Here is a 23,902-nt window from a genome sequence, read left to right on the forward strand (position 1 = left end):
CGAAGTGAAGTCTTTTGGCTCTCTTTTTCAGTAATTTCACTAACTCATTTAGATATTCTAGATTTAATAAAATTAAGTCTCAACTAACTTACTCTAAATTCAAAAACAATTTCTAGGTACAAAGTTTCGGACTCCCAATGGACCAAAATGTTAGTAGTCATCTCGCTAACTTATTTCTGGCCCATTTAGAGTCAAACTTACTATTTCCAGATGTATTTCTTTTTTATGGTTGTTACGTTAACGATGCCCTGTGCATTGGTGGAAAAACATAACATTTTAGATTTATCAACGTCCCTTAACTTCAATGATAGATTGCATTTCACTATTGAGAATGAAGAATAGAACAAATTTCATAATTTAAACCCAATGCTTACAAGATCAGAGAATAACATTCATACAAAATTTATCATAAACTGACTGCTATAGGGAACTATCTACACTTTCATTCATACCAAGCCTAAACTGTTAAAAAAAATCAACTGCACTCTCTCAATTCATCAACACATACAAATATGTAAGTTCCTGAAGATTTAAATCAGGAAATTATCCATCCACAGCAATTTTCTTAAATCACACCTACCCCCCCCCCAAGAATTAATAAATTACATAAATTTGACAGCCAAAACAAGAGCTCTCATGGAATAAAATAAATATTTCATATAATAAAATTTTGACATTCCCATATATAAAAATAAACATAAAGCTATAAAACATATTTAAATATTCCAATTATAAAGTTTTCACAAGTTATTCAAACTTATCAAATCATTGAAAAATAACAGAAAAGAAAACAATCTGAAAAATTCTAGTGTTGCAGTGTAGTTTATCATTTTCCTTGCCACACAACAATGTCATCTATATTGGGTTTAAATCAGCTCTCTGATTAGATTAGATCTCTTGATTCCTGCTTGTATGAATATTATTACTGTGACTGCTGTATACTCATATACCTACAGAAACAGTGGCACATACAGTCAAATAGAAAAAAGTAACAAAATTAAAAATATCAGAAGCCATAGTGATAGAAATGCATTGCAACATTGTCAATGTTCTACACCTACATTATATCCAAAGTTTGGCAGCTCTCTAACAAAAAAAACCTTCCACCAATCAAAATGCTTTGGATCACTGACAATTTGTTTCTTTATTCTGATACAGATTTCCCAAAATGGTTTTATTTCCCTGTTAACTTAATATCTTAAAACATGTTTTTAGTCCTGAAGCCTTTTACATTAATCTTTTTTTTTTCATACTTTCATAATATATGAGTGAAAGGCAGCATCTTGAGTGGAAGAGAAGGCCTAGTTTTTTGGATGCTGAGGAAACTATTGTTGTAATGTATTCACACAAGGAAAGGCTAGAGGTAAATGTTAAGCAAAAAGCAAGAGATACACTATTTGATGATATGTGTCTTGTGAGAAAGAAAGCATAACTGTTTTGATAGCAGTATGGTGATTATATTATTCTAACCCCAATGAAGAAAAGTATGGTTTAAGTTTTTAAAGGCACCTGTCATCTTGAAGCTTTGAATGTTTCTGCACTGTCTGATTTAAGAAAGGAGTGAGCACAGAATTCACAGGTTACAGTTCCTGTACACTTGAAGAAGCATTTGAACACTGCAAAAAGGCTGAATGGCATGAGCCAGAAGCAAAAACTGAAATTATACAAAACTGTATAGGAAGCAGATGGAAGCATTGTGGCAGCAAGTATGTGATTTCATTAAGGAGTTTGTGGATTTTAAAGTATGAGTATTAAAGACCACATCAGTAATGTTTCATACTACAATAAACTGTTTAATCTCTCTTAGTCAATGGAGAAATGCTCTGAGAAGAGAACTGTTACACTAGCATATAAATGTTAAGAAATGATTCAGCATGAAAAGCAAACTAACAGGAACTTATAACTTCTGAAGGAAGTGGTCACATTATCACTAAAACACCATCCTAAATATGTCCAAGGTCTATAAAGAGTTGTTACCCATGGTTTTCATGGTATCAGCTCCACCAATATTGATTTATACTGAATATTATTTGGATTGGTATGTTATCTATATCAAACTTTGGAATAACTTATGCATCTGTCCTAGTGGTCAGAGAAGGTAACATGCAGGGAAATCCTTTAATGATACATCACACTGACAGAGTGGATAATTCCATAATAGCAACACACTGGCAATTTATGCAAACTCATCTAGGAGAATAATGCACTGTCTATACACAGACATTTGTAAATGGCATTTAGCCTAAAGACTAGCTTTGAGACAAGACAATGTTAAGTCTGAGCACCAGTCATGATGTACCTCAAAAGAGAATCAACAACGAAATTCACACAACAGCTTTCAGATGTGTTCACTAAGAAAGGCTGCTGCTATTCAAGTCAAAAGCAGACTCTCATAAATGCCATAAACTTAATGTTCAAGTCCTATCAACATTTCCAGTACCTAACTACTTTTGAAAACAGTGTAGTTTTCTGAATTTTTAAAAAAAAAAACTATAATGAAGCATAACAGACAAGGAAACAGTTTAATGAAAACATTATAACATGGATATATACAATAACTGTCACTTTGGAATATGAGGAATTAATTATAGGTATTTAAAAAAAAATTTAAATATATACCGTTGAAGTGTAAATCAATTATTTTATATAAAATATAATAAATGAAATACTGAACTACAAAATAACATATAGCAACTTAATTCAAAAAGTTAGAAGGAACACAAACTACATTTGCTCAAAATCACTTGACCATAAGAACTTGGAAGTAAACATAAATAAGCATTTAGAAATTGACAAAATTTATAAAACTTGAAGAGAAATATTGAGAATGGTTTCATCCAAATTTATTATTTTGTAAATTAAATTTTGTATTACAAAACTTACCAGAAATGCTAAATGAACTAATCAGCAATATATTGGTAAAGCCACAGTAATATTAATGCCTTTGGAAAATTATTTTATAAATTTCATTTGCAAATATTTAAATTCGATTTCAAAGTTTTCGATAATAATAATAATAAAATTCATTAATTTTAATATATATATATATATACCTTGTCTTGATTTTTTGTATAAATTAATGAACTTTACTATAAATTCATAATTATAAAAAAATTCGATACATTTAATAGTAGTGTGATGGTCAACTTACTTGCTTTTCACTTAATGCCCTAATTTCTGCTTGAAGATCGTGAAGTTGTTTCTGAAGAGCAGAATTCTATCGACAAAAATATAAGAATCAGAGAACAGTGGACTACACGAGTTTACTATATCAAAAATGCTGTTCTTAATATAGTAAAAACTACACAGCACTATTGAAATGTTTACTGAAGTCAAAATATACTGTAATTCTAACGTTGGCTGATGCCGACTCTATTAAAATGAAAACTTCGCTACACAATGAACGATCAATAAAATGTCCAGGCATTAACCGGTGGAAACCTACCTGAGGATCGTTCCTCATTTTGGATAGAACAATCTGAAAGATAAGAATATGCGTATTATTGGACACTCAAGATAAAAAAATACATACATCATATTAAAAGAAGTAACGAACATGCAACGGCAAGCTTCATTAAAAAACCAAAGTTAATCTAATCCGGTTTCCTCTAAGTAAAGAAGCGAGTTATGTAGGTTAGGAGAATTCAACCTTTCTCGTGAAGTTATCCGCGCACAACTACTCGAGAAAGTTGAACTGGGCATTTACTCACCAACTGCATGCAGGAAATAATAGGATATAACTAATGAAACTTTCAGAATCTGATTCAAAAAGTTTGGGATTAAAGTTACAAACACTATGCCGCTCCACTGTGTAGATTAAAGTTACATTACATTGCAAAGAAGCTATCGAAGAGTCTAGGTATTCGTTTTTGTTGATGTAGGCGTACTTGGAGAATCATCGTGTTGATTTATGAAAGCAAAAAAACTGACACTTACTTGGTGGTTTTGTATAACTCCCTTGAGTTGAGCTGAGAGAGCTTGTAAATCCATCTTAATAATATAAATGCTATCCAGTTTGAATTAAATTGACAAATACTTCACAACGGACCAGACGTAGTACGCTAAGCAGCGACGCTCGAACTCTAGAAGAAAGTGCAACACTCAACAGTCCGAAGCAAGGAGATAGTACTCAACCTAAAATATGTACTAATAATGACTATTTAATCTTTCACTTACAAAATAATATACAATGAAATATACAAACTAAATGCATAGTACATAAAATGCAATAAAGATATTCCAGAATTGGCATTTTAAAGTGGGATGTATTCAGATGGGACTAGATTTCATGGCGTAATCATGATAAGGTCATGACAGCTGCACCTCATCCCAGTTACTTGTACAACTTCGCGATACCGCAAAACTACCGGTAAAGATCTGTTGTGTATGATAGAAAGTGCTATTTTCTTCCGCGAACTTCGCTAAAGAGTGAGTTCTTCCTATTTAATATGAAACTCCTTTATTTTACATGGTATTCTCTTGAAAGTGCTATGTTATGATGTTTTAGCTATGCATTTAAAGCCGAAAATGCTCAATGTTTGTGATGCCGTAAACACATATTTAGAAATTACTTTCCTCTTTGCGTCGAAAAAGTGAAAAGTAGAACGTCACTATGGCTGCGCCCAGTAGAAGGGTGGACAGGTGGTTTCAACTTCATCGGGACGTAAAGTAGCTTATCGTGTGTTTGTTTTTTTAATCTTGTTTATTATGAGAGAGCAAAGTTAGATCTTAAACAACAAATAAAGATTTATAACTCATACTGCTGTTTGAATGGGTTCAGCGGAAGTTGAATAAGATACATGTTAAACTTACTTGAATTAAGAATGTGCGAACCACAACACGTTGTGTGATGACTTCGTGTTCTTTTGCCACTCTTCTGAAAGGCCCGTGGAGTGGTAACTAAATTGGTTTGTTTCAATTGTTCGATACTAAATTTAGCACACGCAAGTACCTGTAAGTATAACAGTGAACATGTAATCATCAGTAGACTAAACAGCAATAATTTAAGCTAAGATTATATAATTATCATATCGGTAAAAAGATTAAGCCTAAATATAGCATGGTCTGCCTTATATTATATTTGAATGCAATTCGCTAAGTTCATTTATGTAGACCATTTTACAGTGGTCTGTTCCAGAGTTCTTAGCATTGCATTAAAGGAAATAGTATGTCACAAATCATTTTTGAAAAGCATTGATTACAAGCAAATGCATTTAACAAAAAAAAAAAAAAAAAAAACTTTTTCAATATTAATTTCAATCAGGAAATTTCAAATATTTATTCATAGTGATAAAAAAGATTAGACTCACTTCTAATAACATTATGTTTCAAAAATGTTATTAGAAGTGAGTTATGGCACTGGCCTATCATTTGCATTAGCGATACTTTAAATGTATTTTTTATATATTGCACTAATAATATTTTCCTACACATTCCGATATCCCGCATTTAAAATATCCGGTTGTATTAGAAATGTGACTTAAAATTTCGAATTAAATGGACTAACAAATTTAATCTTGCTAATCTCAAGATCACACATCCGAATGTAATTATTAGAACCTTGTCTTTAATCAAATTTCGGCCGGTTTCTCCCGTTTAGTCAAATGTACTTTTTCATCTTCACTTTTTCAAATGTGTGCAATGACACTAACTTTATTGATTGTTTATTAGTTAGGTAATTAATTTTTAAAAAAAATCACTGGGGTATCAGAAGCACTTTGTAGTCATATAAAAGCAAACCAGAGACCCTTGTAAAGAAAACTTCAAAGAATTTTCAAGAAATGTGATATATTGTCACAGTGACATTTATGTTCTTTACCATTACAACTAGTTTCTTGCAATAGTAGTTGGGCTTGTATATCTTTAGCTTGGGGTTGATTTTCGTTATCTTTGAGACCACTTGATTTTGGAGCATGAAGGGACTTCCAAAGAAAAAAAATTGGTACTTTTCAACAGAATTTCCAAGCTTTCTAACCATTGGGTTTGACTCTGGAGTTTTAATTGTGGAAGATTCTCTGCTCCATGCTAAAGGAAAAGAACAATACAAAGAAAATTTTGGGAGGCTTTTTGCATTTTCAACTGGATGCCATCAGTCATCCAGTCTCATAAAGCAGTGGCATGGTTTTGTATCCTGCAAAATAGACACTCACCCTTAAATACATAGAGGAGTTGACAGATAATACTGTAAATAGATTTAACCTCCCCATCAGAGCATTTAGTTTCTATTATGCCATAACTTGGCTTTGGCATGTTTGTTGATCTTCCCTTTATGTAGAGCCTAACATAAAGGGAAGATCAACAAACCAGATTGTTCAGTGATGCTAATAGCCTGTTTGTTCTATGAATATTAAATATGAAATTATTACTGTAGCGATATTTTTTAAATAAAATACTAACAATATTTTTGATATTGTTAGTGGAATTATGCGAGAAATTCTTACAACAAATTATAATGATGAAACTTCATACTCCACAGATATATCTTGGAAGTCTAATATGCCCATAACATACCTAGGTGTAAATGAATTTAAAATTCAGTCTCATAAGTGTGTGAATTCACAACACATTTAGGCTATAAATTTCACTTGCCCACTTCTCTTTACATAAGTTTACTCTTACTACTCCCTTATGCATCGTCCACAGGAAGCCACTAGTCTTTGTTGCATACCTTTGTCCTACCGTTTGAAAAATTTCTCTATCTGGTAATTAGCTCTCAGCAGTTTAATGATCTCAATCATGTAACTCCCCTTCCCATGACTTCTATCTTTTAAACTTTGCAGATTACATGCCTTACTCTATCTTGAAGTCATTTTCCACCTGTCTGTACAGAATTTCTTCACTCTCCAAATCCTGGTGATCAGGATCTTATACAGTAGAACCAGTACCATTTGACTCTGTGTAATCAGCATTGTTTTTTTAGTATTGCATTAATAATCAGTGATAATTGGTTAATAATCACCTATCAAGATGTTAATTTGCTAATTTTTGTCATCACCCCCCTCCCCCCCCCCCAAAAAAAAAAGTGGGCAAAAGATCTTTTATTATTACATTCTTCCAGTAAATGGGGCAGTGAAATTCATTTGCCACCTAAAGACATTGGCACACATCCATGTCTCTCATGGGATTCGAACTTGTGACCTGTTAGAGAGTGGAGATTCTATCCACTTGACCAATCATGCTGCCCTAGTTAATATAATTACTTCTCTTAACTATCATACTTGCCACATTTATGCAATTATGAATGTGTTAATTGCAGAAAATTTGCTCACTTGGTTGCAAAGCAATTTATGCTAAACAAATTATTATTATTATTACACCCTCCATGTAATCAGCAAACTCATCGTGGGAGATTCATTCAACTGACAATATTTTTATCATACTGAATCTTAAAATCCTTAACAATACCTGCATTAATAACATATTCCAGTAATGCATTCCACTCACAATTCTTCATGTAAAAATCTACTCCTCTTCACCTCACTCTTACATTTATTCCAGTCTTTCCTGGTATGAACATATCACATCAATAGCCTCCTCAACATCCAAGAAACTTGGCATTCTCTTTCATTCAAGAGCCTGTTTTACATCCAACCAACTCTTCACTATATACAAGTCCCAAATCTATCCATGTTGAGAATACTGCTCCCATGTTTGGGATAGTGTACCTAAAATTATGTTGGAGGTTTAATGGATTTTTTACAAATACCCAGAGTTGGTGGGTATTTCTCTTGGAATAACAAAATCTACAAGCAGATAGAAGGAACCGCCATGGGTTCCCCCCTCTCACCTCCCCCCCTTGCCAATTTCTATATGGAAGATTTCGAAAAACGAGCCATAGACTCAGCCCCACTCAAACCTTCTATCTGGCTAAGATATGTAGATGATGTGTTCTCCATTTGGCCTCATGGCCCAGACACGTTAGACTCCTTCCTCGGTCATCTCAATAGCCTACATCCAAGAATCCAGTTTACTATGGAAAAGGAAAAGAACAATTGTTTACCCTTCCTAGACACCTTAGTCACACGCCTGCCTAATGATACACTTACCTTCACCGTATACAGAAAACCCACACACACAGGCAGATACATTCACAAACTCTCCCACCACCATCCCTCACAACAATATGGCATCATTAAAACCCTTACCAAGAGAGCCCACAATCTTTGTTCCAGTGGAACCGCCCTCACTACTGAGCTTAACCACATACACAGAACTTCCTCTCCAATGGCTACAGTGAACACAGTATCAAAAAAATAATCAATTCCTCCCCCATTCCCCGTCCCTCTCGTCAACAAGAATTTAAAAATGCCATCACCATACCCTACATCCGAGGCACTTCGGAAAAAAACAGCCAAGATACTAAAAAAGTATAACCTACACACAGCATATAAGCCCTACCGCAAACTTGCTACCCTTATCCGTTCTATGAAAGATCAGCTCCCCCCTCTCTCTCTGCCTGGAGTTTACAAAGTACCCTGTTCCTGTAAGCTTGCGTACTTTGGACAGACAGGCAGATCAGCATCCATCCTCCTGGAGGAACACAAGTCGTACATCATTAAACACAACTATGGCCATTCAGGCTTGGCTGACCATGTTTTGGACACCACCCACAGAGTATCATGGAAGAAAACCACCATGCTCCACCACAGCAAATTCAAGAAAGAGAGGCTTTTCTTAGAAGCAGCAGCAGCTCTCAGAAACCAACCAAATCTTAACAAATACGGTTGCATTAAGCTTCCGAAGATTTGGGAAACACTCATCACCAGAGGTCCCACCTTACATTCCAGGCCACCTACTACCGCCCTTAGAGGGCGCTCCACCTAGATAGGACTTTATTGTCACCCACGTGGTTGGGCTTAGTATTGTAAGTTTTTGTGTGCATGTTACATTAATTGTTTTTGTAATCTCCGTAGATGTCCTAGTGACTAGGACGATAGGAGTATTAAATTCTAATTTAATTCTTTCTGAGTGTTGTAAAAAATCCATTAAACCTCCAACATAATGTCCTCACAGCACTTAAGCCTCTACACAAGAACAAGTCTACCTAAAACTTTCTTTAAAATTCTTGCTGCCATCTAGAGGCATGCAGTTAGGCTCATAGAAGAGCCCTTTCTAAGACTCGCGTCAACCTCTATTTCATAGGTGCAGTGTTTCATTATTGTCTATTCTACAGGTACTTCCATGGTCACTGCTCCAATGAATTGGCAAAAATCATTCCTCCACTTTCTGTTATGCCTGTTTATAAAAGTTAATACCCCCCTTTACTGTGCAACTGCAAACATGACAAACCTGCTTCTATTCGTCCTCTTTTATTCTTTCCACCTCTGAAACAGCCTTCCTCAAGACATATTCTCAAACAACTACAAACTCTTCAAAAAAAAAAAAAAAAAAAATCAATAAACTTCTCAGTCCTCATCTGCATCCCACACACAGCACTGATATGCCTATAGGGTTCTTGACCTCTCCTGTACGAGATCAATATATGTATAAAAAAAAGCTTTGATCTTTGACCAAAGCATAAGCAAGCCGTTTGTGTGTAAAATATCTTCATGACTTGACTGCTATACATCATTGCCCTTGATATCCCTTAATTCACATCGCACTTGCTTCATATATATTGCTGTGCGTTAGGGGATAGGTCAGTACCCAGAAAGATACTGAGGTTAAATCAATGGAGAAGTCATATTTTCCATACAAGTACTACTTGCTATTTGGAAAATGGTGTATCATCATATTATTTAATATGGTGACCAGTGATGTGACTTCAGTAAAGATCTCATCAGTAGTCTGGGTAATGGTCCTTTTTGTAATGCATAACAGTGTATATATATAAAATGTGTGTGTTCATTCAAAAAGAAATTGTGTGTTGCACTATGTGAAGTCAAGTCTCTATATACAATTACCCTAGTCACGAAGATATTTCACATGCAAAATTTGTTTGCTTGCATTTGGGTAAAAGATTAAAACAAGAATATAGTTTGTCAAATATTACAATGAGTGAGGTTAAGCTTCCTTTGGTGGCTTCTGGCTGAAAGTAGCCAATCAGTACTTTGTTGATTTTTAGTAAGAAATAAAAATCCCTAAGAATGAAAACGAAACAAGTTAAAAAAGCAATTGTCAATTTTCTTTAAGAAGCAGTATTAAAAATATTTTTCAGTTGTGCAAGTTTCATAATGAGACTGGTAACCATGACTTCAGATAAAGTGTATTGTTCATACATACTCTTTGACCCAGAGATTTGCTGTACAAGGTCATGAAAAATGTGCTATGTTCACATGAACATTAAATTGTATTGTTTGTCAGAGATAGAATAAATAGTCCTATGAGGGGACACCCTGTATGGCAGCTAGCCTTAGATGTTGGGTGGGAAGGCCTAAGAATTAGTTTCCTAAATTTTGGAAAGTTTAAAAAGCTTAATACAACCATATTTATTAAGATTAGGATGATTTTTAAGTCTTCTGCAGATTCTAAAAAGAGTCAAGTTTGTATTTGCTGCAATGGAGCATGATAGTTTCTTCCATCTGATGCTGTGTAAGGTATCCGTATGGTTTGTTAGACCTTATTGACCATAGTTGTTGCAATAGATGTATTTTTCGCATTCTTCTAGGCAGATGTTGGCAGATCTCCAAGTCTAATCATAATGTGATAATTTGCGAGAACAAGTGGAAACACCTGGAATATAGAGGGGGGGGGTGGATCTTGAGCAGAGAAGGGTAGCTAGCTTCAAATGAGGTTTGAAAGCAGTGCAAAAATTATATGTCTTCAAAGTTAAGTTCTGGCTATGTTTTTTGAAGTGCCCTGGATATAGGAAATATGCCATTACTGTAGTCTTTATTGAGAGGGACATGAAGAGGTGGAAAGAACAGATAATTTGTATATTTTTTTGGAATTGTAACCATTGGACAGGAATGTTTGGTGAATAAGCTGCTGTTAAGGGGAACTTGGGTGGAACAGAGGTTGGAGGCTCTGTTAACTTGGGTTTTGATAACTCTATATATTTCAGAGGGGGATGGTGGGAAAGTACTATGTATCTACCTTCTGTGTGGGTGGGTTTTCTGTAAACTGTGAAAGAAAGAAAGAATATACCATTGGGCAAACATGTGATTAGTGTCTAAATAAGGCAAGCTGTTGTTTTTTTTTTCTTTTTCAATAGTGAACTGGATTCTGGTGTGTTGACTTAAGGAGGAGAAAAGAAAAGTCTGTGTCTGAGCATGTTGCCAAATAGAGAGCATATCATCAGTATGTCCTAACTAAATAAAAGGTTTCAGACATGGTAGTATCGAGAGCATTTTTTTTACAATGCTCCATATAGAAATTGGTGAGAGGAGAGAGTCTGTGGAAGTACTCTCTATCTATTTATATAAAGTGCCCTTCCAGGAGAAATAACAAAGGTGTGCATTATCCAGTATGGATAGCAGAATTTAAAAAGGTCAATAATGTCAGTGAGGGGGGGGGGGGGATTTTAGTAAATTTAAGGTGTCAAATAGGGGCATATTTGCGAATAAGGAGGCAACATCAAAACTCACCATGATATCATTATTGTTTAAAACTAAATTTTGGATTAAAGAATTGAATATTTTATATAAGAAGTGTACCTAGTAAGTGAAATTAAAGACTTTGCTAACTGTTTGACTATATTTAAAGGTGAGAGAGTCAGTGGCATCTACAATGGCCTCATCATCATCAAATTCCTGACATGAATCCTCAAAGGGATGTACAGGATATTATGATAGTACTACATGAAGAACTTACATCATTACTACCTTCCAATCAACAATTTTCCTCCAAATCAATCTGTTTACCTGTCAAAACTCCAACATTATCTGATCTTATATTTCTGTCTTCTAAGGCAATTTTTACTGTATCAATCCACCTATATCTTGGTCTCCCTCTTTGTCTTTTTTCCTGCTAGCCTGGCAGAGTAAACTTGTTCTGCTAACACATTCCTGGATGCTAACAATGTCAAGTTCTTTACTAATATTCTCATTTTTAATATGATATTGCCATTGATTCCTTCTTGAGACTCTCATATCTGCATCCTCTCTTTGGTCAGGTGTTTTGCTTCTGACCCAGCTCTCAGATCGATAAGTTAAAATTGGTTTGTTTGTATACAGCTAATTTAGTGTCTTCACTAATTTCTCTATTATTCCATATAAATTTATTCATTGGACTTCCTACCACACTGGCTTTGTTGATTCTGTCATCTGTTTCCATATTTATTCACTAAAAGTCATGCCTAAGTAGCTGAAATGTTTTACTTGTTCTTTAGATTCTCCATTCACGGTGCAGTTGATGTTTTCAATGTTTCTGCCTATTTTCATTGAATTTATCTTGTTATTGCTGATTTTCATACCAATTTATTACAGCAGTTATTAATTTAGTCAGGGAATCTTGCAGACTTGTACTGGATTTATTTAAAAGTATAACATCTACATAAAGTAAAGAGGCTGAGATTAACATCTCCAATTTTGATATCAAGTTTAATACTGCTTTTCTTCATGATGCGATCATATAGATAATGAGAATAGAGGGGATAATGTACATCCTTGTCTCACACCAGATTTAACATCAAGCCATCTTCCTGTAATTCAATTCTAACTGCTTACTTACAACTCAAATAGAGACTAAGTATTATTTGATATAATGCCCCATTAACACCATATAGCTGTATCATTTTGAATGGCTCTTCTATTGGCACCTTGTCATATGCCTATCGCAGTTCTACAAAACTTAAATACAGATTTTTATTATGTTCCTACGATTTCTCCAGTATTTTTCATGAAGTGAAAATATAATCCTGAGAGCCTCTATTCGGCCTGAATCCAGCTTGTTCTTCACCAAGCTTCTCTTCCACAATCCTGCTCAACTGTTTCTCAAGTATACTAGCATTAATCTTACCAGGAACACTCAGTAGGGAAATGAATCTGTAATTTTCACATTTAGTTTAATTTCCATTTTAATATATGGATACTATGAGAGCTACTCCAGTCATCTGAAATTCATCTCTCTGTCCAGGCCTTCTAAACTGCTTATAGAAATTTCACACTTGATCATTACTGGTCGAATATCATCTACACCCACTGCCTTTAGACATTTCAGGCTTTTGATGGTTTATTCTACTCTAGAAAGCAAGGATGTGTATTCTTGATTGCATGTCTGTTGAGTGTTTTTTTACCATTGTGCTGTCGCTCATTGTTTAATTTAAGAATTTTTCAAAGTAATTACAAAAAAGGATATCCTTTTATCCAGTTTTCATGTCACCTTTATCATCTCTAATTTCTTTTACAGCACTCTTTCCTCCATATCTGTGAGCTTTTTCAACAACCACCTTCTTGATTTTTATTTTCTATGTTATTACCAAAGTCTTCCCATGACTATTCTTGAGCTAGTTTTATAGTGTTTAGCTTTTTTACATGTCTCTGTATTCTCTAAGAGCACAAGCTGACTTATTCACCAAGAATTTTCAATATGCTTTCTTCTTTTCCTTCACTATTTCTTTAACCTCCTGTGTCCACAATGGAGTTTTGATTATTCTAACCTTCCAGACAACCTCACCACAGGCTTCTCTGGCTGAATCAGTCAGTATTTTCTTCAGGGCTTGCCACTGAATTTCAAGGTTTGGTTCATGTTCTCAAATTCTTGCATTTTTTTCTTGAATAATGTTTGTGTATTTCAGTCTGCAATTCACATCTGAGAGCTGCTGAACTTTTATTTGCTTTAAAACTTTCTTACTTGTTGTTCTTTTCAATATGAAATTCAATTTTATCATGCTCAAGAGTAAATTGTGATAATTTCCGATTTCAAATTCTCCGTACACTCTACTCTAGTCCTTCACCAGTGAGAAAACCTTACTATCAACAATAACATAGTCAATGAAACTTTTCTTTGCTTCTTCTATCCATGTGGATTTTTGCACATTTTTATGTTGGAACATCATGAAATTCCTGACATGTAACCTGATGGGATGTACAGGATATGATGGCAGTATTCCTATCTACAATTTTCCTCCAGATTGATCTGTTACCTGTCAAGACTGCAACATTATCAGATCTTATATTTCTGTCTTCTAAGGCACTTTTTACTGTATCAATCCACTTATATCTGGGTGATTTCTTGTCAAACTGAAGTTAATAGCAGCCATGGAGTATCTTTTTAGCATCATCAAATTCCTGATGTGTACCCTCAAAGGTGGGGGGGTACAGGATATGATAGTACCATATGAAAAATTTACATCATTACTAACTTCCTATGTACAATTTTCCTCCTGATTAATCTGTTACCTGTCAAGACTCCAACATTATCAGATATTTGATTTCTATCTTCTAAGGCACTTTTTACTGTATCAATCCAAGTATATAACTTGGTCTTTCTCTGGGTCTCTTTCCTGCCAACCTGGCAGAGAACGCTTGTTTTGCTAATCTTTCCTCTCTCATTCCGTTTTAAGCGACCATACCACCTGAGATTAGCTCTGCTAACACATTCCTGGATGCTAACAATGTCAAGTTCTTTCCTAACATTCTCGTTTTTAATATGATATTGCCATTGATGCTCTGTTCATACCCCTAATCTTCCTCAGGACTCTCATATCTGCATGTTTTTGTCTCTGGTCACACGTTTTACTTCTAACTCACCTCTCAGATCCATAAGTTAAAATTGGTTTGAACACTGTCTTGTATACAGTTAATTTAGTGTTTTCACTAATTTCTCTCATATCCCATATAAATTTATTCAGTTGACTTCCTATCATATCCATTTTATTGATACTGTTGACTATTTCCATATTTAATTTGACATCTTCACTAACAATTGTGCCTAGCTTGTTGAAATGTTTTTTTTGTTCTGTAGTTTCTCCATTCACAATATCATTGCTTCTGCCTATTTTCATTGTCTTGTTATTGCTGACCTTCATGCCATATCTATTACAACAGTTATTCAATTTAGTCGAGGAATCTTATACACTTGTAGTCGACTTAATTAGAAGTATGGCATCATCTGCATAAAGCAAAGAACTGGTATTAACATTCCCAATTTTGATATCAGGTTTAATACCACCTTCCTTCATAATGTGATCCATATAGATAATGAATAACAGAGGGATAATCTACATCCTTGTCTGATAGCAGATTTAACATTGAACCCTCTTCCTGTACAATTCTAACTGCTGACTTTGAACTCAAAGAAAAAGTACTGCTTGGTATAATGTCCTTCAATTGAGACCATTCAACTGTAGCGTTTTTAATAGATTTTCTCTAGGCACCTTGTCATATGAATTTTCCAGACCTACAAAACTTAGGTTTTCATTATTATTCTTATTCATGCCTCCATGGAGTCAAGAAACTCATCGCGGGAGGTCCTTCCTAGGAAACAGTGTATCATACCACTCCTTGAACTCATTGACTGTTCTTGCTTTCACCACTCTATCAGGCAATGCATCCCACAGTTTCACCACCCTCCACACAATGAAGCCACTACTCGCCCTCTTACAGTTTCCTTTCGTACTTTCCAGGGATGGCCCCATGTCATCGCTACCTTCCCACTAAATAAATAAAGTTCTTTGTTATATTCTCATGATTTCTCAACTATTTTTCATAAAGTGAAAATCTGATCCTCACAGCCTCTATTTTGCCTGAAACCAGCTTGTTCTTTACCAAGCTTTCCTTCCACAATCCTTCTCAAACGTTTCTCAAGTATACTTGCATATATTTTACCAGGAACACTCAGTAGGGAAATACCTCTGTAATTCTCGCATTCGGTTTTATTTCTCTTTTTGTATATGGGTACTATCAGATCTTTTCTCTAATCATCTGGAATTCATCCCTCTGTCCAGGTCTTCTGAACTGTATAGTACAGCCACTGTGAGACTTTTATACCTCCATACTTGAGTATTTCTGTCGAATATCATCTACTCCAGCAGTCTTTCCACATTTTCAGGCTTTTGATGGCTTTTTCTACTTCAAGTATGGATGCGTATTCCTGATTGCATGCCTGGTCAGTGTTTTTTACCACTGGGCTGTCATCACTGCTTCTTTCATTTATCAGTTTTTCGAAGTAATTACTCTGTAATTCGAGGATATCTTTTTCTGCAGTTTTCATGACCCCTTTATCATCTCTAGTTCCTTTCACAGCACTCTTTCCTCCTTTCTGAGCTTCAACAACCTCCAGAATATCTTGCCACCTTCTTGATATTTATTTTCATATTCTACCAGTCTTCCCCTGACTTTTGTTTAGCTAGTTTTACACAGTATGTAGTTTTATTATATTTGTGTCTGTAAGAGCACAAGCTGACCTATTTGTCAGGAAATTTTGGTATGCTGTCTTCTTTTCCTTCACTGCCTGTTTAACTTCCTGTGTCCACCATGGAGTTCTGATTTTTTTCTATCCTTGCAGACAACCTCACTACATCCCTCTCTGGCTGAATCAATCAATGTTTTCTTTAGGATTTGCCACTGAATCTTCAAGGTTTGGTTCCTGTTCTCAAACTCTATCATTTTTTCTTGGATTATGTTTGTGTATTTTAGTCTACGGTTCACATCTATCTCAGAGCTGCTCAGCTTTTATTCGCTTTAAAACTTTCTTACATGTTTTTCTTTCCAATATGAAATTCAGTTTTATCATGCTCAAGACTAAGTGGTGATCACTTCCAATTTCAAATCTTCTATACACTCTAGTGTCCTGCACTAGGGAGAAAACATCAGTATCAACAATAACATAGTCAATGAGACTTTTCTTAATCATTGCCTGTTTTCTCCATGTGAATTTTCGCACATTTTTCTGTTGGAACATTGTGTTAGTAATAACCAGGCCATGTCCTGAGCAACAATCCAACTGGTATTTGCCATTATTATTAGCTTTACTCTTTTCTCCAAATATTCCTAAAATATTTTTGTATGTCTGACAATCATTTCCTACTTGGCTATTTAGATCCCCAACAAGGACCAGTTTTTCATTGTGCATGTTGCTTTATCTAAAGCCTCAAAATATTTCTCCACTTCTACCTTCGTAGAACCTTCTGTGGACCATAAGCACAAATGTGTCATTGTCCAGTTCCCCATTCTGATATTTGCAAACATCACTCTACTTGATATTGCTATTCAAGAAGATTAGCCTAGTATTTAGTGTTGAATACCATAGCTGCTACTCCTTTTTCCTGATTATTATTGCCTGAATATAATATTTTATATTTATTTCTTAGAATGATCTCACCAGTTATTGCTTTTTTGTTTGTCACCCCTATTATGTCGATTTGGTATTTATCCAGTTCTTCTGCTAGCTCCATTTCTTTGCCATTCAGGCTTCTTGCGTTGATAGTACCGATTTTGAACTCTGATGTTGAATTGGGATGCGTTTCAGGATTTGTTCCAGCCATCATTTTATATTGTGGTTTAAGCTTATAAGAATAATAAGATTTTTGTCAGATAAATCCAAAATTGCAGACTTATCCTCCTTGGTCGTTCAGTATCCAGGTAGATATCTAACAGGGTGAACCACAAGCATGAGAAGGTGAGGATTGGGCATTGTCAGAAACCTTGGTTGGTTCTCCATATTCCTTTAAAGGCTATATGGAGATATCCTCTCAGTTATACAGCTTTGACCCTTAAGTATTCCCTACAATGGACTGTAGAAGGTAATTGAGTTTATAAATTTTTGACAATTCTTATATTGGAGGGGGGGGGGGTTTAACCCCCCCCCCCCAATAACTAAAAGGTGTTTTTTAACAACTTCAGGAGTGCATGATGAGACATTTTTAGAAGCTTTTTAATGTAGAATCATAATCCAGTAGTTTATAAGTGGTGCAGTCGCTGAGTAGAACATTCATTTTTCTATTATCAGTGGAATTGAGGACAATGGTAGCATCACCTCTGTCAGCTCTAGTAATAATTATGTTGTCATCTTTGTGGAGTTTACGTAAAACATGGAGATGGCTTATGGATAGATTTCTTTTTTGGCAATGACATTTGTGTCACTGCCAAACTTGCGAATTTGTGTCACTCGACATGGCTAACAAGATGTTAGCCATGTCGAGCCTGATATTGTTGGCAACATTAGGGGGTAAGTTATCGCACCATGATTTCTAAACTAGGAGCTTTCTGAGCTGCTACTGCAAAGTTGTGATCAAGGCTAAGCACATTAACGGCTGCTTCATAGTCTTTTTGACAATAGGTTGACAACATCCCACCTACACTGGTAGATACATACATAAACTTTCTCACCATCTCCTTTCTCAAATATATAGGGTCATCAAAACTCATGTCAACAGCCTCCAACCTCTGTTCCATCCAAGCTTCTCTTACAGCAGAACTTGCCTTTATTCTCCAAATCTACCTGTGAAATGGTTACAGTGCCAAAAAATCTACAAATTATTTGTTCCTTCCATCTTCTCCCATCCCTCTTAATATAGACTACGTACAAAGATGCGAGACTCCTCAGCACTTCTGCACATGGAAGAAGGCGAATCCATTCCGATAATAGGGTAATCAGTGCATTTTGTTGGATGAGTGTTTATTATTATACGTTGGAAAATTAGCTTATCTTTTATGGAAATTCTAGTTTTTAAAGTGGAGACTATTTCGCTTATACAACAGTTGGAAAATTTTACCTACGAAGTGCATGATTTCACGTGTTGGTGATGAATTTGTACATCGCCTTATTCCTTTCTCCCCTTCAACAAGAATTGACTCTTCTTGGCACATTGCCAGCCGAGGGTTTGGCATCTGTGGTCGGACAATAATGCCATTACTATTACCTATATTATTGAGAGAGACCTCCAGGGAGTCAGGGACTCAAAGGATGCCACATACTACATGCACCAGCTATCATACTTATTCTTGAATTCATTGACACTGCTTGCACACACAACATCCAATGACAATCCATTCCAATCACGCACCACCCTATAAGAGAAAAATCTAGCCTTCATCTCCTTCTTAGCAGCATTCATTCTTAGCCTCCAAGGATGCTCTCTTGTCCTTTCCCCACCTTCCATAAAATGGAAAATTCCATCAACTGAAATCCTGTATAACCCTTTCAGAAGTTTGTAAGTCTTAATCATATCATCTCTCTTTCTCCTGTTTGCTAGTGTCTGCAGTCTAGAAATTCACAATCTGTCTTCATAATCAGTATTCCACAATCTTGATATAATTTTTAACGCTCCCTCCACTGAATCAAAATCACAGTGGAAACCAGGAGACCAGACCTGCACATAATAGTCCAAGTGAGGTCTTATCAAGGCCTTGTAATAGACAAAATGACATTCTTATCTTTACATGTGAAAATTCATTTCAGCATTACAATTATCTTTTGAGTTCTATTTGCAATCTTTGCTACATTGGCCCCTGAACTTCAACATGTCATTCAGCAATCCTCTTATGTACGCTATTTTATTTTATTTTATATATATAAAATATTTTATAATCTGAACCCATATTCTCCAATTTATACAGCAGTCTTCCATTCTATATTCTGTCAAAAGCCTTAGCAAAATCCAAAATTATCATGGTGTATCCATTCCCTTTGTCTAGTTCAATGGTAACATTATTACAGAATGTGAGCAAGTTGCTAAAACATAACCTTCCCTTAGTAAACTTATACTGTTCATTGCGAAGTAGAGATTCCCTTTCAACCCATTTCTGAATGCAAGCCCTAACCAATTTTTCCAAAATCTTCACCACCATTCCTGAATACTGATTGGTCGATAGCTGGATACATCAGTCTTTGCTTCACCCTAGTGCATTGGGATTACCATATGTTCTTTCCATTCCTGTGGAATCGTCCCTGTTCTCAGTCATATTAAACATCCTGGTCAAAGGAATAGCCAGTTCAGCTGAACGCTCTTTTAGCACACGTACTATTCCATCAGTCCCTATTGCTGAATTCTTATTCAGTTTGTGCAACTGCTCTCCCTCCATTCGTGTGTCATCGTGACTGACATTATCCTCCCATAATCATTCTTCCCTGGCCACATATAAAAGAAAAACTCCCTAGGATTTCTTTTAGCCTCATTTGCTAACTGTTCCTCATGCTGTACTTTTGTTACCCTTACAAAGCAAGTCACCTTCCTTGTTTGCTGTTTGTACTCCTCATGTAACTGATTATTGCCACCTCCACAATGCTTTTTTCTTCCAGATTGCATGCTTGACCTCCTCAGTCATCCATTTTATACCTACCTTATTTAATCTTCTGACCTTTGGAATATGTCTCTGCTAGATAATTCCTAAATAGAGACCAAGCAGCATTGATTTCCACATCCTCCAGTTGGTGAGTGACCACTTTCACCAACTGGAGGAAGATGTGACACTTCATTTACAACAATATCTTCTGATGAGATAATCAAATCCAAAATCCTCGATCCATGTGTGGCCTCTCTTACATACTGCTTAAGGTAATTGTCCTCAGAAACTCAAGAAATTTATTCTCTTTGGATCCTGATGCTGTCTCTTCATTCCAGTATATTACTATAATTGAAATCTCCCATTGTGATCACCCTTATCTTATTAGCCCATACTAGTTTTTCTAAACATTTCCTTCTCACTGCCTTCCACATTACCAAGTCTATAGCAACACTGTGCTAATCATTTCATCCTGTCCATCTCCACTTCACACCATACTGCTTCAAAACCATTGTCAGTATTTGCTCCTTGCATCTCCACCCTAGGTGGGCACAACTCTTCTGTCGTCATCAGTTGCCCCCTTCCTCATTCAACCATGTCTCACTTATACCAACAATTTTTACTTCCCTGATTTTCCTCAGAATGCTAATATCAAGGGTTTAAAGTCTTTGATTAATTTTTTTTTCATTTCCAAGGAGAGTGGGCACACACTAATCACTCAGACAACCAGCAGGGTGGTCTGCAAATTCATTGGGACATGAAATTCTAAAACAATTGGAGATACATTTCATTTCTGTAACAGTTGAATTGTGATTTTTCATTAATTACATGACAATGAAATGGGCATTTTGGAGTGGTAAGTTTTCTATTTCATGATAAAATTGGTAGGGAGTCTGAATTCATCCGGCTAGAAGCTAGCCAAAGTCAGGTAGTAGTATGTGAGATGTTCTGTGGTTCAGACAATTGGAACCAATTCCAACAGTCACAAAAAGTATCCCAGAGATACAGTGAAGGAAAGCCATGGGCTACAATTGCAGGTGATCTGTATCTTAGGAGCATGCAGACAACCAATCACCTATCTCCACACTATAACTAGGCCCAGAAGCAATGGAGTTCGCATTGTTTACAGACAAATCCTGATTTACTCTAACTTTGTAGACAAAGTGATACAAGGTGTGCTCTGATGAGAATCGGAGCACACCTTCTGGTTCTCCAGAAGGTGTACTTTTGGAAAGAATCACGCTGACCTGTTTGTACTTTCTAGCGTAACCATGAATGCTGCATCCTATAGAGACATGGCCCTGGACTCCTATGTTCATCCGTATTTGGATTGTAACATTTATCTTACATGACATTAATGCTTTTCCTCATTGAGGAAAGCTCATGGACTAGTGTCTTCAAGAAAAAGACTTGTACATGTGGACTGGCCAGCCAGGTCTCCTGACCTTAATCCTATTGAGCATGTCTGGGATGCTCTAGGTAGAGGTGTTGTTTAAGTTTTAAAAGAGGTATACCATGAGTAGACATATCGATACAAAATTAATAATGGAAAAACTCATGTACAAAGATTATTTAATAGTATAATTTTCGCATGTGTGTCACAGGCATCTTCAGTACAAATTTACTAGTATAATTTTCACCTGTACTGAAGATGCCTGTGACACACGGGCAAAAATTATACTATTAAATAATCTTTGTACGCGAGTTTTTCCATTATTAATTTTGTATCGATAGAGGTGTTGTTTCTCTCAATCCACTTCCCCAAAACCTTGCGTGACTTCAAGTATTATGGCAGAGAGCTTCGCAGGAACAACAGTTATTCTCAACTAAGTCCCTGGGCACCATTATAAATAGTATGAAACATCGTTGTGAAAACTATTGCTGTATATTGGTGTGAGATTGTGGCTAGCAGAACAAAATATACAATTGGGTGCTGCTAAAGACCAGGTGATGGAAAAGATGGTGGAGATAGTATGCACAAGCAAATAGAAGAAATCAGTGGAAGGAGGGTAATTATTATGGGAGATTTCAACTATGGTCGCATTGATTGGAGTGAGGAGAGGACACACGGAAGGAAGGAATTGGATTTTATGCAGTTATTAAGGGATAACTATCTGTGACAGCATGTAATGGAAAATACTAGGGGTCAGAGAGTGCTTGACCTAGTAATTGCATCTGAGGATTTGACTGTAACAAACATTACCACCAATTGGTGAGAGTGCTCATAGGGTCTTGACTTGGGAGGTGGCTAAAGGTGTGGAATTTACAATTAAGACAGGGTACATGTGGAATTATCGGGCTGGTAAGTATGACAAGCTTAGGAGTTTGATTAGTTCAGTGCCATGGCATGTACAACTGCAAGGGCTAGAAGTTGATAGTGCATAGGAGGCAGTTAAGAGGTGTTTGCATGAAGCAATGGCTGACTGTATACCTAGAGTCCGAATAAATAAATCAAATAATAAATTAAATGGATTAATAACACCATTAAGCTTGAGCTGCAAAAAAAGAAACAACTATGGGGGGAATTTAAAGAGAAAGGTGACCTGCAGGCCAGAAGGGTAACGAGTGTGGTAAGAAAAGCAAAAAAGAATTACGAAAGAACATTGGCCATGCAGGTTAAAGAGAATCCTAAACAGTTTTTTTGATATGTTGCAAGTAAAAGAAAAAATGTATATGTCAGAATGATTTTAAAGAATGCCGATGGTAGGGAGGTAACTGAATCAGTTGATATAGTTGAGTTACTGAGTGAGCACTTTGCAAGAATATATCATCCAGGTGGTGACATTTCAGAAATGAATGAACCAATAGATTATATGGGGATTGCAGTGAATGAAGTGGAGGTGAGTAGTCTATTGCATAACCTCAATGTCAATACATCTGTGGGATTGGATGGTATACCAGCTCGTGTCGTACGTGAAGCGGCTAAAGAATTGTCAGTCCCCTTGACCATTTTGTTTAATTTGATTTTGGGTCTGGGTTAGTCCCGAGGGGGTGGAAAGAGGGGAAAATAGTTCCACTGCATAAAGGAGGTTCCAAGACTGCTGTTGTAAATTACCGACCGATTAGCATATCAGGAATCATTGTCAAAGTCTTGGAGAAATTAGTCAAAAAAAGAATACAGGATTAGATAGATGAAAATGCGATATTGTATGTGGGACAACATGGTTTTTGTGAAGGGTAGATCATGCCTCAGTAACTTGCTCACATTTTATAACACAGTGACGGCTGAACTGGATAAGGGTAATGGGTTTACAGTGATTCTACTGGACCTTGCAAAAGCCTTTGATAGGATACCACATGGAACTCTAATCAGTAAACTGGAGCAGATGGGGATGGATATAGGGTTGGTGAAATAGATAGGAGGGTGGTTGATGGAGAGATACCAGAGAGTGGTTTGTTCAGGAGTTGAGTCCAAAAGATGGCTTGTGACTAGTGGTGTGCCGCAGGGCTCTGTTCTTGGACCACTACTTTTCAGTTTGTTCATCAATGATATAGGAAAGGATCTGAGAGGAAGTGTTCACTTGTTTGCTGATGATGCAAAGTTGGGTAGTAGAGCAATGGTGAGTGCACAGGATGTCAAAATTTTACAGGATGATTTGGATAGTTTAGAGGACTGGCTAGGGAAAATGGATGTCAATTTAATGTGGCAAAGTGTAAGGTTATGTATTTTGGGGTGAAAAAGAATAGCAGCAGTATATCACATTGGTGGAACCGCACTCCAGGAGATTGATGAGGCCAGGGATTTGGGAGTGTTGGTGGATAGGGAATTGAAGTTTAGGGGGCACATTGCAAAAGTG

The 23,902-nt window shown here is 36.0% G+C and overlaps 2 protein-coding genes across 2 annotated transcripts in view; one reads left to right on the forward strand and one right to left on the reverse strand.

Annotated features, from left to right (window-relative positions):
• The window catches only part of LOC150092841 (PHD finger protein 21A-like), a 151,459-nt gene extending 146,534 nt beyond the window's left edge, over window positions 1-4,925 (reverse strand). The window contains exons 1-4 of the mRNA XM_090414330.1: window positions 4,813-4,925; window positions 3,937-4,082; window positions 3,446-3,478; window positions 3,152-3,217 (exon numbers count right to left, since the gene is read on the reverse strand). Of these exons, the coding sequence (XP_090270456.1) occupies window positions 3,152-3,217; window positions 3,446-3,478; window positions 3,937-3,990 (153 nt within the window). The 5' untranslated portion in view covers window positions 3,991-4,082; window positions 4,813-4,925. The remainder of the gene's footprint in view (window positions 1-3,151; window positions 3,218-3,445; window positions 3,479-3,936; window positions 4,083-4,812) is intronic.
• Window positions 4,816-23,902, forward strand: part of Nup50 (nuclear pore complex protein Nup50) — a 135,006-nt gene continuing 115,919 nt past the window's right edge. Inside the window, exon 1 of the mRNA XM_090414331.1 lies at window positions 4,816-4,953. The gene's annotated coding sequence lies outside the window, so the exon portion shown is untranslated. The remainder of the gene's footprint in view (window positions 4,954-23,902) is intronic.

This window comes from Typopeltis vanoorti, chromosome 25 (genome assembly GCF_054136105.1).
Source record: "Typopeltis vanoorti isolate ZY-2024b chromosome 25, IOZ_Tvanoo_1.0, whole genome shotgun sequence".
Lineage (NCBI taxonomy): Eukaryota > Metazoa > Arthropoda > Arachnida > Uropygi > Thelyphonidae > Typopeltis > Typopeltis vanoorti.